The 19,326-nt window shown below is 32.3% G+C and overlaps 1 protein-coding gene across 1 annotated transcript in view; it reads right to left on the bottom strand.

Moving 5' to 3' along the window:
* Positions 1 to 19,326, bottom strand: part of LOC119831404 (protein Wnt-6) — a 35,300-nt gene extending 15,974 nt beyond the window's left edge. Inside the window, exon 1 of the mRNA XM_038354735.1 lies at positions 19,090 to 19,326. Within this exon, the coding sequence (XP_038210663.1) occupies positions 19,090 to 19,151 (62 nt within the window). The 5' untranslated portion in view covers positions 19,152 to 19,326. The remainder of the gene's footprint in view (positions 1 to 19,089) is intronic.

The raw sequence follows: 19,326 nt of genomic DNA, 5'->3' as shown, positions 1-19,326 counted from the left end.
ACGTTTCAATTAGTTATTTATAGACGCCTATATCATACACCAATTATTGTGACTCCATAATTTGTACATTTATTCACATTTTACAAACATCCTACGCACACAACAATCCCTAGATACAACTAAATTATTTAAAGCCATTATCTGATACTTCTTTCAAATGTTGGGTAATTAAGACATAATATTTTAGCTATTGCATCTGTTAATTGCGTTCGAATAGAGATTAGTCAATAGTTTTCACCCACGTGCCCGTGGGTGGTAAAGTAAAAAACAGACGACCTGAGGCAATTATATACAAGTTGATTTACAGTATTGAATTAAATGAGAATCATTTTTATTAGTTTTTAGTATTCATTTCTATTTTATTTGTATTGTAACCATTATTGTTATATTATTAAATATTATTTAAATAGTGTACTAAATAAACGGTAAATTATGTTGTGTATAAGTTTTATTCCTGTTTATTTTGTAGTAAAATTATAATTTACAGATTGATTTGTCATTACGTTACATTCAATCGACCATACAAATAAACAATCACTGCCAGAATAGACACAACATAACCTAAAAATTTCGCAAAACTCCCGCGCATTACAGTCTGTTATCAACAACTGTTTGTTACTCAATCACTACGTCGCTAGCGTTGTGAATGAGTTTAGCTTGTTTACATCACACGTCGTCTCAGTCCGATGAGATGCAGACGATAGAGTTATAGGAAAATAATTTTGAGCGACGCAGCTCAATTGCTTTGTCCTAGAAAGAAACACTTATGCCTCTATTGAAAAGTATTGGTTGCGGATGTCTGTTTGAAGGATTTTCGTTCTGGAAGGTACTAGAACGATTGTGTTTAGTTGCAGTTAAATGCGATACGTTTATTATAGAATACATTTGTCTATCTCATAGTCACAAAGCTATGTGACTGTAGCGTGTCCACATAGTGAAAGAAGTTTGTTGAATTAAATAAAATTGAGATATTTTATAACCAAATAAGATGCTTGCAACATGTTTGCGTTTTTCGACTGGACGGAAATTTACAGGCCGTACTCTATAAACACGATTATTTTAAGTGCTACGCAATGTAAAACATCTCCAAACAAAAATCTATGATCAATTTCAAAATCGTTACGTTACATAATTACAGATACAGTCGTAAAAGTCGACTTTTACTACAACTAGTGATGTGCTTCTAGCCGGTAAATATCGATTTACGATCCACGGCGATTGATGAGAGATGTGCGCCAGGTCGCGCTGACGGATCGATTGTTTACTCGATAAGAGTTCATTGTCAGAGAAGCAGAGTGCAAAGCTAGTTCGAATAAATTTAGACACGTCTGAAGACTTTACCGAGAACCGGGTCTCGATACTGATCGATTGTTTTACATTCGTTTTAAGACTAACGATTCGATAATAAGCGTGTTTAAGAATAGAATCGTTATTTGATCGATAAGCGGACTGGTTATCTTTTCCGCTTTTTGTCTGATGTGCGCTTTTAACGACTTTTTCATATAATTGAATCAAATAAAACTGTATATTGCTTATAATCTTGGGTAACGGTAGTTTTGACTAGCATTTTTAATTATATTGTTTATGTTAATACATAATATTATAACATATTGTAAATTGATTTCAATATGTCTTATTCTAAAAGAGTATTGTGTATTAAAATCTTACAAAATATCACGTCGACAGTATTGACAACTCGGTCCTAATTATGACATTTATTTATGTGCTTGATACATTGCGTAATTAATGAAGAAAGTTTGATAAGAGTCGCTCTGTGTGCGGGCGGACGACTTATTTTAATTAAAATTGTCGAAAGCGAAAGCCGTACTTGTTTTTTATGATCAATTATGAATTTTATTATGTTCGATATTGATAGATGATTGGAATATTAAAATAAAATATTTTTTTAAACTAGTACAAGGTAAACAATGGATGTTGGATGAAACTGCTAATCGTATATTAATATAAGTTTCCTTAATAAATAATAAGACATGAATTCTAAACTTGACTTTCAATATTATGTAACTTAAACTATGTTTTAAAGGCAGTCTACATATATAAGCTTAATAGTGACTGCATGAAATTGGTCACCCATCCAAAAGGTTACCGAGCCTACAATTGCTTAAACTCAATTCTTTATTATTTGTTATTATAGTTGGCAATAGAATGATCGTTTTTGGAATGAATTTTTTGCCCACGGAACCCTAATAAATTACCGGGTCATATCCTAAGGAAGAAAGCTTCAGTACTGTCAAGTAAAACCGCCTTATTAGGCGGTTTTAAAGAGCAGATTTAGTTTGTTTCACGTAACTCGATTTGTAGGTACCTAAGATTTATCTCCCCTCAGCTTATGCTACACGTGATTTTTGGAAATCAGTTAACAAAATACTTTATAAAGATACCACTTATTTATATTAAAAAAAACTAGCCTACAAGAATTCTACAAATATTTATACTAAACAATATCTCTTATACCACTAACTTTTATAAAAATAAAGCCATAAAACAAGGAATTCGCAACAATGAACCCAGTTTCGTGCACTCTTACTCATTGCAAAACCATGAAGTTTACAGGAAAGAGTTTTCAATCAAGAATTTAATTAATATAAACAACTAGTGGTAGCGTTGTTTTACTACAACAGTAAAAGTCAAGAAGCGTCTGATTTACGAGCAAGACGCGCGATTGCAAGCGTAGGAAATGATTTTATTAACATCATACTTTCAGTGTTTACGGGGTTTCATTAACTCGATGGACTTGTGGTTGGTTCGAGGCTTCAAAAAGGTTAAAAAAACTAATAGGATGCCATGCTATTTTTTGAATTAGCTCTAAACTATAATAATATGTTCAACTTAAAAAAACGGTTTTCAACTTAATACCGGCGTTACGTTTGAAATGGCTTTAAAGTTTTGATTACAATATATTATATCAATGATCTAAAATATTCTATGGTCATAAATATGAGTTAGCTCCAAGTACTTGAAAAATTTAAATAAGAGAGGCACTCAAATGAAAAACAATCGTTTCCTCTTCCTTACCCGTCCCAGTCGATTCCTTCTTTCCAATCGTCAATCCTTTCCCTTTCCCTAACCTCTTAAAGCGGGTACCCCTTAAAAAGGGGCGCATCCGCTGAGGCAGTACCTCTACGAATATTCATGATAATCGCTTACCCCGGCTCCACAGGCTCCCAATCAATACAAAAAAAACAATCACTTGAATCAATGTGTAAGAACACTTCAAATGATGTTAAATCATTTTGGTTTATACATAACTAGAAGTACAAATATACTCATTGCCTACTGAATAACAAGACCTCGAGGCTAGACTTGTTAATATTTCATACAATCCAGCCGCTCACTGATTGAAAGATTTGCCAAAAATGGCCCGCGTAGACTTGTGTTTCACACGGTAATTGTGAGACTATGTAGTCATTAAATCTAGCATTACCTATAGAATGGTAAATGTTTATATGAATCTTAAAATTACTTATAGAAAATAGTGTGTCGGTAGGTATTTTTATATTTTCGTCATTAGTTAATTTGTTTGTTTATAATGAAACATCATCTATAACTTAGAAGACGTGCGATTGTCGTGCTTTCTTTTGGTGTTTGATAGAAAATTGCTCTCATTTGGTATCAATTCAGAATTTGGAGTGATACTTTTCACCCAGCTACTTTCGGTGTGTGTATGACGTGTCTGTGACGCAAAGCCATAAAATTTTCTCCTACCAAAAAGTGGTCAACGCTAAAGAACTTTTCACTTCAATAACGGTGATCTAACCTTACCTTTTATAATACGTTTAACATAATAGTGCAAAATCAACAATCACTTAACCTCCTAACAGTGTTGCTATCGTAAATCTAGGCTCAAAGATTTAAATCTCACTGAGATTCGAGGCGAATCATTACCGACGCTTACATTAGTTGAATCAATCGTTGCAAGAATGGCATAACAATGGCCACCCAGTGACAGTTAAGACTTACGATATGTGTGACTAAACACATATGCCATTTTCAAGCGATTTCCGAGAAACTGTAGCTGTTTTTATTAATATTATTTATAATATGAATAGAATGAAAACCTACGTACATTATATACACATTAAATACCAACACTATATTGCACTTAAATACAATGAGTATACTAATTAAACATATCAGGTAAAGCTGGCGATAGGCGACCTCGTCTTCACCAAAAAATACATGATAATATTTATATACCTATCTCCATAAATGATAAATCACATTTTCTACATCTGATTCTTTCACAATTTTTTTTCTCTTTTTACTTTTAGTTCCAATGTAACATTGTAAATATTATATTAAATATAGCATATGATTAAACGCGTATTAAAGAACCTAGTTGACGTTAAAATATGTATTTTGTCTATTAACTAATGGAAGGCAGATAAATAAATGCCGATCTGTTCAATTTATCTCGAACGCCGGGAAATTTCTTCTTAACTCGTTTCGCATCGTCTAGGGTGGTAATTTTATTCACACTTATACAAGATTAAATGGTACCTGAAAGGCTTCTTAGGGAGCTATACGTTTATAAATGAATGAGATTAGTTAAGTGGTTTAAGGAAGAAAAAAGACATAAAGTTATCTTTACACTCGTATATTTATAGAATTGTAATTTGTATACAGTAAGATTATTTCCAAATGACATATAACAATTATTCATATATAACATTATGTTAGAATTTAAAACTGTATTGAGGAAACTACATTAAACTTAAGGACCCATATATGAGTAAAATATTTATATTCTATTTTTAAAATGCAATAAACATATGTTTTATGGTGTGATAAATTATCAAATAATAAAGATTACACGGAACGCATCGTAAAACCAGAGAGGATGATCACCATATCTAGCTGGTGCGATAACCATAAAAATATATTTCAAATATATTTTAGCACATTGTCATCATATTCAAAATGACTAATTCCGTAGTCAACTAATATTAGCTATAATAATGATTAAATATCGGCTCAAGAGTACTGTTACGAATAACGTCACGGAACGGTTTCGGTTTATTTTGGCTTCAATTTAAGTGTATCTTAGTGACAGGAGTGTTTCAATGAAGTAAGTAAATGTTTTCAATGCGCATCCAACCGAAAGTGAACTTTATCCGCTAGTATTTGGGTTGATTCTGGTACTTTGCAGAGATGTATGGACAGCTGCCAAGTCGGTGACAAACCTGTGTCTATCCAGACGAATAAATTAACTGTGATAAGTTGTATGTCAATTAATTATTCTTCAAAGCACCATCTGGTGTGAAAGTCGGCTAACCGGGGTGAGGAAGTGGTGTAATGATGGACAGGCGTGCGTAAGACGGATTACACGCTCTATATGTATGGAAGTCCGGGATGGGTTGTCGACAAACCAGGATGTACCGAGTGGGTCATATTGTAGCCGCTTTATTGTGCCACAGAGATCTGTGTTACAGAGATGTTAGATGCCACGTTTGTCTATTGTTTACTCATTCGATTAGAGATCATTAAGCTCTTATGATAGAGTATTTGATCAGGTCGAAAAGAATATGATGTGGAAATTTACAAGTTCTTAAAACGTCATATGTAATGTGCATGAGAAGGATGGTATAGGGTACTTGCTTTTTCGTACAAACTTGTGCTCTATGATATATCGCCAGCGGATTTGACTTATTTATATTTTTAATGTGGGAATCGAGCACCCTTCGGCACGCATTGGGTCAGATCACACGGAGAAGTACACACAGAAGACCGGCGTGAAATAGTAGTATGCTACTGTGTTTCGTACGGTGAGTAGGGGAACAGGAAGCACATTTTCTTTCCCTCACCCTTCCCAGTCCATTCCTTCTGTCCAGGTGTCAATCCTTTCCTTATCGCTTACCACTCAAAAGCGGATAACGCATTCGCAGAGGCATTACCTATGCGAATGTTTGTACGTGTGGTAATGACCGCTTACCATTAGGCGAACCACACCAGCTCGAAAAAAAAAATGAAACTACAACTGACTTGATTGAAATTGACTTTTAATGATGATAAGAACCATTAAGAAGTTTATATAGAGAATTATAATCTATATAAAACTATTAATGTCCTCTTTATCCGTTTCATTGTTGATCGCTTAGAAAGCGTATAAACTAATAAATAATTATTCACAGATGCAGCAGTGCAGCAGTGCTGGAGAAAATCTGTTTGGAGTTAAAGGTATCGGTTTTGCAACTATACCACGAAATTTCTATGAAATGATTTCAAAGGTATTTGTTTAAACTTAATCTACAATTAATTTTTAGGATTTAAAATTTTACTCAATTTTACTCACTTGATAATACTCGTAGTTTGTATACTTGTACTTTCAAAATATTGTGATAATAAATAATGCAATGAATAAAACACTAAAAGGTTTGAATATCATTTAATTAGGAACGAAAATATCGTAACAGCCCGATCGTATCTTGACCTAGGTTAACAATAAGATCGTTTGGCACCAACACAATTCGCTTTATCGTTAATACTGATATATTTACAGTCACTAATTACTGTGGATTTATGTGGTTCATTGGGCCAGGATTGGCGTGGCCTCTTTTTATTTTAGGGTAGATAAACCTATAATTCATCTCATTTTAGCTGAGCATTTCATAAAATATCTTATAACATTACATATAGCTTCTGAATCGTCATCCATTTTTATTTATTTATATTGTTTTATTTTCGTTTATGTAGAATTAGTGTCTTTAGGTAAGATTTTTATAGCCAATTTGATATGTTAATCGCATGGATAAATAACGCTAGGTCTAGGCAATTCTTTAGAAGCCCATAAAGTATGAGTAAATATGAGTCGTAGCCAATAGTTTTAAAGCAAAAAATTACCAATTTGTATATCGCCTCCTGACCTATAAAACTTAACAATATTACAGGAAATATGCTTCATTTTACGCGCAACATGAAGCGAACTGACTAGAGCATCAGGTATACATCCGAAATTGTCCCACAATCAAGGTACATTAAGAAACTGGTCCATTTAGCACCGCTAGAGCGATGCCCTGCCGTCGCACACGGCGCGGGCCGCCCGCGCATGTTTGCGCAGCGCTTAGCGTCCTCCCGCTAACCGGTGTCGTTGTGATACAGAGCATCATAGATTAGGTGGGATAGTTCCTTTTTCCTCCCACAGTAGTTTTTTCCCATATTCGCATTCAATCCTTTCCTTATCCTTAAAGATTAAAAGCGGACAATGCATTTGCAGAGGCTTTCCTCTTTAAAGTTTATGGATGGTGGTGTTTGATTACCATCAGACCAATCACCAGCTCAATCGGTATTTGAATAGTTGGTTAAAAAGGGTAGGACTTGTACATGATAGTATTTCATAATATTATGATGGCTCTGAAAGATGATTTTTCTGAATGAGGTCTACGCGGATGCTTTGTTGGCTATACGTGAGTGGGGGATGAAATATAAGAATACAGCGACAACGCCATTAAAAGCAGCAGGGCTATGAAAACGCGCTATCGACCTTCAACAGTATTTCAACAAAGATAGTAGTACAGGGAAGTAAATCCTAGTACTATAATACTATTTACAATTATTTTTATTTTCATGTTTGAGAAAATTTTCAATTAACATTGTCACGAATACTTTGTTAGCATTTATTACATAATATATTGATGGTTAAAGTTTATGTCCGATCACGCAAGATATTAAGTCATATAATTTTAATTACTAGTCGTAAAATAATAATGGAAATACTATTTCCTCGTGTATTTTCCTTTCCTTACATTATCTCTTCAATGAAACTATTTTGAGTTGACCCTCTTATATCTAGAATCAAAATTTAAATAATTGTTAGAAATACCTACACTAATATTATAAAGAGGAAAACTTTGTTTGTTAGGTTGTAATGAATAGGCTCAAAAACTACTGGACCGATTTTAAAAATTCTTTCACCATTCGAAAGCTACACTATCCACGAGTAACATAGACTATATTTTATTTTGGAAAAAAATAGGATTCCGTAACATATCTTTATTGAAACATCCAAACCAGTATACCTATAAAGCTGAAGGGTTAGTTAGTTTGTTTGATATTATTTAAACTCAAATATATAACTCTAATCGCAATAATTCAGATATTCAACTGGACAGTTATATATTATAAAACTGAAGAGTTTGTTCGTTTGTTTGTTTGAACGTGCTAATCTCAGGTAACTACTGGTCCGTTTTGAATTCTTTCAGTTTTAGATGCCCTACAATAAAAGTATTGAGGGAGAATTTAGACTTTATATGTACCACGGGCGAAGCCGGGGCGGACAGCTAGTTGTAAAAACTACGATTTTATAAAGCAAAATAAACAGTTTTTCGGTAGTTTTAATAAAATACTTACTGATATTTAATTGAATTTATAAATACGTATTAGTTACAACTTGATTATACAAACGTAATGAAATATGAATAAATGTTTAATTTCATCATTACAGGATACAAAACATATTATTATTAATTATAATACTAGTTCTGTATATAGAATAATCTTTGACGATGCGTTCAGCGTACAGAGAACTTCATTGTGCGTAGCATCACCAATTATCGGAACGCACCCATTATGGCTATGACCTGCACTGGCGCTAAATAATATTTATTTTATACATTTTTTTAACCTTATTAGTTGCACATTTTTTAAAGAATTAGCAGAGCACAGAGGTTCTATATATCGTTATGATTGTTTACACCTATACACTCATATTCATTTTCATACAGTCATAATAAGTGTACCAATTAAATATATTTATTGTAAAGGGACAAATACATGTCTTAAAAGGATCATGAATTAGAAAATTTGTTCTGTTCTGTTCTATGGAAAATTGTGCACTCCTGAACTCTCCTATGGAGCAAGTAACTTATTTACCTAGGAAATATGGTGGTTGATATCTTGTTTTATATTATCAGAAATACAATAATATACACAGGTAATTTGTAAATTTAAAAATTGTCTTTTTTATCCAGTAACTTAATTTTATTCATAAAAATTCAGATATTATTAATGATATTGGAATAGCTACAGAAGAATAATACATTTCAAAGTTGCAGTTTATACGTATATTAGGAAAAAGAATAATCAATATAAATCGATTAATTTAAGCAAAACGAAAAGCTTTTCATAGAATAAACACTTCACGTTCTGAACTATTTTCGTATGCTACAACCACAAAGACTCTTTGAAAATAAGAAAAATGTAGCACCATTAAGATATTATTGTCATACTATTTCAAAACCCAACTAAAAACGACTTCGAGACCATTTAAATAAACAGCAAACATAGCGCATGAGCATCTATGATGTGTACTCTAAAATCTTGAGACAACATTGCTTATCGTCACCTTATACTTTTAAAAGCATTTACATACTACAATGTGACAGAACTATCTCTGTCCATTGCTGTGTATTGACTAATGTTTCGAGTCGTTCGCCGTTCTCGCATTTCGGTTCTTACTACTTTTATATAAGGTTTTATTTTGCGTGGATGAGGGTAGTGGTATATTTGTGACGGTGCTGGTAATGATGTGTACAGTTAAGTCGTCATGTAGTCGCTAATCGCGGACAGTCGCGCGTTAGCGCCTAGCCCGGTGTCCGCAAACAGTGTAATTCATTGTCACCGGTTGAATGGAGATCAATCTGTTGATAAGTGCATGCTGAAGTAACTCACGATTTTCCTTGAATCGTAGAATGGTAGGGGTGAATGGAAGTATTTATACGGTTTCATTTTTGATTGTCATTTATCTTATATGAGATTTTTATAGATTGCCAATTTATAATTCGTTATGTGTATTCTTTTTATTTAGTTTATTTATGATCGCGTTTGTTTGAATATTTTTTTGTGGAGAGGTGACGTGTACTCTATGCATACATTCGTGGTAATAGAACTTGCAATAATCTGTATTTCTATATCATAAGTACATGCGATCTGCGTAGGTCTGAAATACCTATGCATTATACGACTAAGATAAAAAATAGTTATATTATCTTGCATTTGCCATATTATAAAATAATAATATGTTGTAAAATAATCATCACACTAAATTTAGTTGGGAAGCAATTTGAATTGGAAGACTATTTTCATAATTCAAAATTTCAGTGAAATCCAAAAAATAAAACAATCTAATCTTAAAAACGGTATGTTTATAACTTAAAAAAACAGAAATCTCAAACAGTAGCATAATGCGCGAACCGTATCAGCATTTATTCTTAAATTATTCGATAAAAATGGTAAATACAAATTAAATCCAGTCAATTCAATCAATTAAAAACCTTGTAAGTAAAACTCGCAGTAATAGGGTGATAAACCACTTTAAACCATATAAATAACGTCAAACGTTATTATATATTAGTACAATATTAGACATAAATAGATCTAGTTTAAAATTGAAATAATCGATTATTCGCTTTATTCGCTCATTACAGAATCAACCGTTAAGTAAATATAATTGTGTAGACCATAAAGATTTAATAACTACGACTCAACCTGTGGCACAAAGTCCAGATTGCCAGAGAAAGCTTCTAATTAACACAGTTTTGCGGTTTTATTATGCGTTTCTACTTGTGAAGAATTATTAGTCACATTACGTTTAATTCACAGTCATTAACTGGATAGAAAATTAACTGAATAATAAAATACGTACGTACGTAGTACATAACACGACTGTTCAAAAAAGTTTACAGCTTTCCTGTGCATATTGAGTATAACTTTGTTTTTTTCCCATCATAAGTTCTAATTGCATGAACATATTTCGTAATATTTTATTCGATTGTAAATCTGATAGAAGCTATTAAGTAATAAGATAAAGATGTTATTATTATTTTTATTTTTTATGTTGTAGTCGGCAATGGAGCTGGTGGGTCGCCTGATGGTAAGCGCTACCACCGCCCAAGTACATATAGAGAGGCATAAGATCAATTACACCTTACGGTTAGTCATATATATCAGTCACTAGCTGTGACCCGCGGTTGAAACCACGTAAGCGTGCTGCGTAACCGTATCCCGTAGGAATATCGGCATAAAAAGTGCCTATGTGTTATTTCAGTTGTCCAGCTACCTACGAAGCAAAATAGTATTTTTATTTACCAATAGATGTCAGGAAAAAAAACAAGGAATAAAACATGAATATGACATTATTTCAGTTGTCCAGCTATCTACGAAGCAAAATAGTATTATTATTCACCAATAGATGTCAGGAAGAAAAAAACACGAATAAAACACGAATATAACATTTTCTAAAAAAAAATTCCTAGCTAGATCGATTTAAAGCCCCCGAAACCCCCTGTATACTAAATTTCATGAAAATCGTTGGAGCCGATTCCGAGATTCCAATTATATATATATATATACAAGATATATATATATATATATATATATATATATATATACAAGAATTGCTCGTTTAAAGGTATAAGATATATATCATAGTCCATTTGTAGAGATACAAATGGATTGCCGACTTTAAATTAGGAAATGATTAAGAAAGGATTGACGTGAGGAATAAAGGACTGGGAAGGGTAAGGAAAACGATATAGGCCTCCGGCTCACACTCACCGTACGAAACACAATAGCATGCTATTATTTCACGCCAGTTTCCTGTGGGGGTGTGGTACTTCCAGTGCGAGCGTGCCCAAGTCGTGCCGGAGCGTGCCCGAATGTGGGAACATTAAATAGTAACCTACTTCATGAAATAAACTTTTTTATCCTTTAAAATCCGCTCTGTTTCTTCGTAGCAAGATATCTAGCGAGAATATGTGTAGCAAAAGTCTTATATACAATTAAAACACTTAGAAAAAGTACATTACAAATAAACAGATTGTAGAATATAAAATAAACCCACTTACAAGTTGCATTTGTATCGATGTATAGCCTGCATCTGACACACTTTTATCGTATTTAATTGCTGACGTCCGTCATTACAAGGTGGACATTAAAATAAAAACGTAATTAATTTGGTAATCGGTGTTTTGGCGGTAGTCTGTGGGCGAAACGATTTGATTCATGTACAGATAGCTTGATGTATATTTTTAATTAGGTACTCGTTTTGATTAAAATAATATATAGTTGCCTAGTTGTTTACTTATGCATATTGTGTTATTATAATTGTAATAGAGAACATTTTTAAAAGTTCGCCTGTTGTTCTATAAATGAGTTGGTACGATACATATATATACATATTTATAAACATTATCATCCAATATAGTTCCCATTGCGGGAACACGGGCTTGTTATGAGGGTTTAGGTCATAATCCACTACGCTGGCCAAGTGCGGGTTGTAAGCTGTCACACGTCGTCGAGCCTTTGACTCTTCGACATGCCGGTTTCCCTACGATGTTTTCCTTCATCGTTTCTAGCAATGGTAAATAATGTGCAGATAAATTAAAAAATAGTTTTTTGCACGCTCGTTCTTGCCCACGGTCCTAACCACTGAACCACCACTGCTCAGCAACAGAAAGATAAATAAGAACATACAAATAAATTAAAGTAAAAGAAAGTTATCTTTATAACTCTGAAGTAGTCTAGTCTAGCAATGTTTTTATACCCAATGAGAAAGTTTGTACTAAAACTATGTGGCAAAAGCAATATTTATACTATCCAAAATATATCAGTTTAAGTTTTTATTTAATTATAATTAAATTTAATACTATTGTTTGAGTTAAAGTTTAAATTCTTCAACGATTCGTCATTAATATCCATCCCACAACATATATACGCTCCATATACGCTAAAATCGCTCCTGAAGACAACCTCTGGTAACTATTTTTTTTAATCACATCGTTGATAAAGAAGCGGAGGCTCGCCTGATCGTAAGCGCTACCAAAACTCATGCTAATTTGTAAAAACGTAATATCGTTTGCAGTCCTTACGCCTCTCTCCGACTTTATATGATATGGAATTAAGAAATGCTTTACGAGAGGGATAAAGGAAATTACTGGAAAAGTCAATGAAAAGGATCCGGGCCATCGATTACAACCATAACTGAATCTGAACGAACAATGAATATATTCTACACGATTTTCTAGCTAGAACTAGCCCCTGTCCGAGCTATAAATACGTTAACCGGTCCAATAAATATGATAAATAAAGAAATACTTACCGCGAGGCGTGAGAGTCCCTTATCTCACGGTGTATCTAAGCCATTACTGAGGTACATGGGACGTGACAGATGATTCTCTGCATTAATCGCACGTAGTTATCAATTGCGTTGTGGAAATATCACAGTGGACATGTGTAACCGGATGTTAGGAAACACTTTCGACTATCTCTCGTTAACTGTTAGACGCCTACGAATATTTTATTCACTTTATAGAAACAGCTATACAGGGTGGATTTTTCAACTGGGCTTCCTTTGGAGGTGACTTCCAGCATTTGTTCCTTCGGGACAATATCAATATCGTGAAATAATAAAAGAGGTGTTTTTTCTTCAAAATCAAAATCTGATGACGCAGTTTTAGTTTTTATTAAAATCAGACCCGTGACTTCTACAAGCGATTTTCGATATTTTTCATAGTTTCGAATTTCGCATATCACAACCAGTTGGAAAATTCAATATGTATAGTAATTTGATAAGAAAAGCATTTTTCCGAGTTCATAATGGACTCGTGTAGTTTTCTCGTTTAACAAATAGTAAAGTATTAAATTTTGCTATTTCATTGTCTCTAATTGTGCAACAGCGCGCGCAATATTTTAATAGGTTTTAAGGGTTATACTCCTTTTAGAATGTATTTTCAATAAAAATTATGTCCTAGGTGATTATATACATAATTAAAGTTAGAAATTGCGTGTCTGCCGAAAAGCCGTTGGAAAATGCCTAATATCAACAAGTTCATTGACAATTCTTACAAGCAACATCATAATATAAGATACAATATATAGCAGAAATAGTGAATGTGCATGATCTGCGGAATAAAGTCTTATTCTTTAACTAACAATGCGCTGCAGCATCACCTATATAGCCTAGCAGTAAGGGATCACGTACATGTCGTCTAAATTTAACGATTTTTTACAAATCTGTCTAGTATTTGCTGAGTTTTTCGCGTTCAAACAATAAGCTCTTAAGCTTACATATTACTAATTTAAATATGGATAAAAAAACGGACTTATAGAAGTGAATTATCACTTCATAGTATAAGAAAAAGTCTATGTGTATGCAGACTTAGATCTTTAAAATGACGCAGCAGATTTTGATGGAGTAATTTTTTTAATAGATAGTGTGATTCAAGAGGAAGGTTTATATGTATATATCATTTATTATTGAACCCATGCGAAGGCGGAGCGGGTCGCTAGTTAATTTATAAACATGGTATTGATTTAAATCATTGTATTGCCATAAACAGGCATTGATTTCTGATACTATTTTTTAATCGATGACATAAAATTACTCGTATATTATTGATTAATGTTAATGGACGAATGTGAGTCGGTAATCTCGCGTAGTTAACCTCAGATTGTTCTCTTTGATTATAATTGTTGACTAGTGTTCGAAGAATTTCGTAATAAAAACCATATTATATTTTAAATTTGTACACTTGTATTTTGTACTTAGATTGTAAACTCCCAAAAATAAAAAAGAAAACAATTCATTAAATTCTCATTGCGATTAATTTCCTGTAATAAGTATTTAGTTTGGAACATTATATAAACCTTGATATTAATGGTTCATTTATCAGTCCTAAATCGAGTTTATCCTAAATCGAGTAATTTCTCATCAGTGAATTTGACTGTCATGTCAAAAAATGTTTTATTCATAAATAATATCTGGGTAACTGTTTCAAGTAGACAATAATATAATTCTATGTACTAGAAGTATTTGAAATTGAATAAAATTACACTGTACCTTAACTGTGGAAAGCATATAATGAAATATGGAAAATGGTATCGAAAAGGCTCTGTCTAAATATTGAGGAAGAGTCTTTTAAGTTCTACGCAGTACCTATGATAATTTTATTTCATAATACGTACCTGATTAGTATTTAAAATCCTTATATGTGTATAATTATATTTTTCCGAAATATAATTTATATACACACACCAATTGTATAAAAAATTTGGCTCGTAAACTATTTGCATTAAATCGAATTTATAACTTCCGATAGTAGGTATTACGTCCTAATATAATTTAATTATACTATAATTTAAATTATGGCGCGTTAATAAGCAGGTATCAATTAAAAGCTAATAAATATAAATCTCATTTATTTGTATATTTTTAAAGAAAAAAGAGCATTTTTGTTTCTTTACGAATAATATGAGATTATTATAATTAATTCTTATTTCCTATCCCTCTGCAAATTTTTATAGAGCACTTTATATAGCGCCATATTTTATACAGAAACATTAGGCATACCGAAGCTTTGATTGAAATATGGAATCCGGATAGACTACACCTATAATTATAATCTACAATAAAAAAAAAATTAATCATGCATAAATGTAACTTAATTGAGCATTATAAATTTGTAGATGCAAGAAAGAGTATCATTTAATTTTAACAATAGTAATTAATGCGTAGTGGTGGTCGTCTTCTACTATGCGCGAGAGTCATCCTCCTCTTAACTGACCTCTACACACGTACATAATTGTATGTGGGCATAGTTTCAGAGCGAGAAAATCGAATTCGACAATGGCCGATTTTATGTTTTCAAGTGCTAAAGTATTCTATTATTGAAATTAAATTAAAAAGGAAACTATATAAATTCATTACGAACTTTTCTAATGATTTCAATGAAATATTCCTTCACGGGTGCGATATATTCCGAACAATTAATATTTAGAAATAAAAACAACTCGTTATACCCTGCGCCTTACCTCCTCAATTTTTGTTAATCGTGCCCGAATCAGCTAATTTAGGGTCCGCTTTGATTAATTGCATATTAAGCCCCGAACGGAGGTTCGACGATATGACTTTATTGAATTTCATACTGTGATTTATGCGATGTTATTACAAAATTATTATCGGATGAAAGCGTTGCGATAATGGCCTTTTGTTGAAAGTTTTTTGAATGCGGTAATAATTTTGTAATGATGTTAACGGTGTGATTATTAAAATTGCATAGAGCAGGTTGTATGTTTTACAACGACTTTCCTTATAACATAAAAATTAAATGAAGTGTCAAATTGTACGATAAAAAAGCATTGTTTTATAAATAGTTTGGGGATATCTTCGAATAACATTCAAATATTATTCGAATCAAAACTCTTTATTACATTTCATATTGTACAGAAAAAAAAATTACTCTTGTCTACTAAAATACAAAGGCGTAAACTTTTCGTACCATAAGCTGCATTGTTATGAATACTTTAAATGAAGTACAACTTCTAACTGAATATAATTTTAAACAATAACGATGTAGAACATCTTCAAAATTATCAATGTTACCTACAGATGTAGTAAGCTTAAAGTCTAGATTTGCCTACATTATACCACAGGTGTAAATCGTAGGGTATTTAACGCCGCATAAATCTTATAGCTGGTAATTTATTAAATACAGTTCATCGCGTGCTGACTTATATTATGATGATATAATAAAGGACAGTATTAATAATTGATACAATAAAAAAAATCATGAGTTACGATATTTATAAAAAAATAATAATTTGTGTGTGATATGAATATCGTGATGGTTTTTTTTAATGATTGTTGTGTGTATCTTAAATAATAGATACCTGTTTCTTCTATGAGAACGAGAAACAATTTCATGACTAACCCCTATATATATTCCTTAATATTTAACCTCAAGGGATACTAATACTAATATTATAAATGCGAGTATCTATTTCTGTTTGCCTGTCTTTTCTTCACGCCTAAACCATTGAACTGATTTTGTGAAATTTGACCCGAGAAAGGACGAAGGATTAACACGGAAATCCCATCCTGAGATTTTCTCATGACTAGGCGGGCGCAGGCGCGGGCGCACAAATAGTAAGTACTCGATAAAATTAAACGTCACCTGTGCATAATGTGCATACATTTGTATCCCTACAAAAATCCTTGATTAATTGAATTAAGTAGACTTTAAAGATACGTCGATAACTATAGGGCCCCTTTGGAAACAAGGCCTATCAAGCGATATTTAATGTTACAACTTTAGTTTATTTAAATTTCTAATTTGTTTATGTTTTTGGATATAAACATATAACTGAATCCGATATATTTATTCAATAAGCAAATGTTTAATCGTAATATTTTCTTCATATTTTATCATTAAAAAGTTAGTTTAGTTATTGCCCATTAGTAAATATAAAATGAAACTTCAAAGAGATCATTAAATTATTCAAGAAAACAAGTCGCTAAACATACAGCCACGATACAAAACGTTCAATTGAGTTTGACATACAAACCTAGATCATGTACGCTGATTGTTTCATTAACTTCTGACATTTTGTCGACGCTTTAAATAAATATATGTATTTATAATTATATTTATTATCGTCTATCATGATAAGTATTCACTGTGAAATATATACGTTAGAATTAGTTAGCAGAGACCATAGACTAAGCTTTGAAATGAATTCAAATTTGGAATCATTCTGTATTGCTATTGAAAAAAGTGTGCTTAATAATGTAAATAGGTTCATATTAAGAAGATATTTTATACTGGCAGGCAAAATTAACCTAATATTGCAACATGGAGAGCAGTGTATTATTAAATAAATATGTTATGTTAAAATCCTTTCAGTACTCCAATTTACATAAAAATATTTACTAAAAAAGAAATAACAAACTTTCTTTTAAACTCCTATCAAATTAGTAACTCTTGTTTATCTAACTGTGTAATTTTCAGATTTAAATGCTAGCGGTCTGCCCCGGCTTCGTCCGTGGTACATTTTTTACCTATATTAGCGTAGCAGTCAGATTTCACGAACATATCCAACTATTTAAGAACGTTTGTAATCGATCCAATAGCTTCTTAGATTAGCAATCTTTACCTCCCTTATTAGAATAGAAATACAGATTTATAGTCGAAGTATGCGTTGAACCCATTAAAATAAGTAAATTTGTGTGAGTAGGCATACCAATATATTCAATAGTTACTAAAATATACTAAAGAAAATAAAATATATACATTTGTATGAATATTTACAATTGCGTCTGTTACTTGAAAAGATTATTCTCTATGTGATCTGATAATATATAATGACTAGCTATTTGCCCCGGCTTCTTCCGTCGTACATGTATAGCCTATGTCACTCAGTGAAGTTGCAGCTTCTTTAATGGTGAAAGAATTTATGAAATCGGTCCAGAGGTTTTGCCTGAGAAACGTTACAAATATACAAAAATCCAACTCTTTATAATAGTAGTGTAGATAACTATTAGGTTGGTATACTTGGGTATATTCTTTAGAGTGCATTTGAGCGGCGGTAGACACTTGAATCATTAACTTCAGTGATTTCTTCATCAGATAGAAATATCATAATATTATTATGTTATTTTCCGCTCAATTCAACTTTAAAATAGTCATATATTGCACACATAATATGCCTTTACAAATAACCAATTGTCCGATTTAAATAAGTATAAGGAACATCAAGCAATTAATGTGATTATAATTTATATTAATTCACGAGTTTTGAAAATAAAATATGGTATAAATAATGTAGAAATTTTCTTTTAATCTAGTGTATGAAACATTGTGGAAATACTATAAATTTGGTATTGCAATTTGAAGCCAATTAAAGTTTATTGATAATGTAAGATTTATAGCTCAATATGTTCATTAAATTGCTATTGATTGACGAGCTATTGTATAAGTTTAAGAATAAAAAGGCAAGCAACGGTATTTCTTAGAAATTAACTTTAGTATTTTCCGTCATCACCATATAAATATTATTTTAACGTATTATCCTTAATATAATGCAATAAATCTTTATAAGTTTTTCATCATTCTTATCGTTTCTTTGTTACGAATCTAATAAATAAAACGAGTACATTTTAAAGCTTACTTCTGTTCAAAAGCTTACACAAGCTAAAGTTCTACACGGAGAAGCACTTCAAAAGCGTTATTTTTACGATAAACATGATTTTTCTGTCATTTTATAAATGCAGTATGTCTCGGTATACCAAGAACTTACCACCAAGAGTCAGTGATGGGCGCAAGCAGCAACAAGCAGGCGGCGACGACGACCGGCCGCATTGTCCCGTGACATCACTGCCTTCCCCCTGCCCTAACCATTCCGTGTATACACGAACTCCATTCGAAAAACAAATCTACGTGAGTAAAAATTGTTTAATATCGTTCGGTACCGAAAATTCGCGGCGTGGCGTGCCCTGTCCGAGACCAAGCACCGACTGACGTTCACCTGAGAACA

The sequence above is a fragment of the Zerene cesonia genome, chromosome 1 (assembly GCF_012273895.1).
Source record: "Zerene cesonia ecotype Mississippi chromosome 1, Zerene_cesonia_1.1, whole genome shotgun sequence".
In the NCBI taxonomy this organism is placed as follows: Eukaryota; Metazoa; Arthropoda; class Insecta; order Lepidoptera; family Pieridae; genus Zerene; species Zerene cesonia.
Note: the sequence above shows the minus strand (reverse complement) of the source record. Positions and strands in the feature narration are given on the sequence as shown.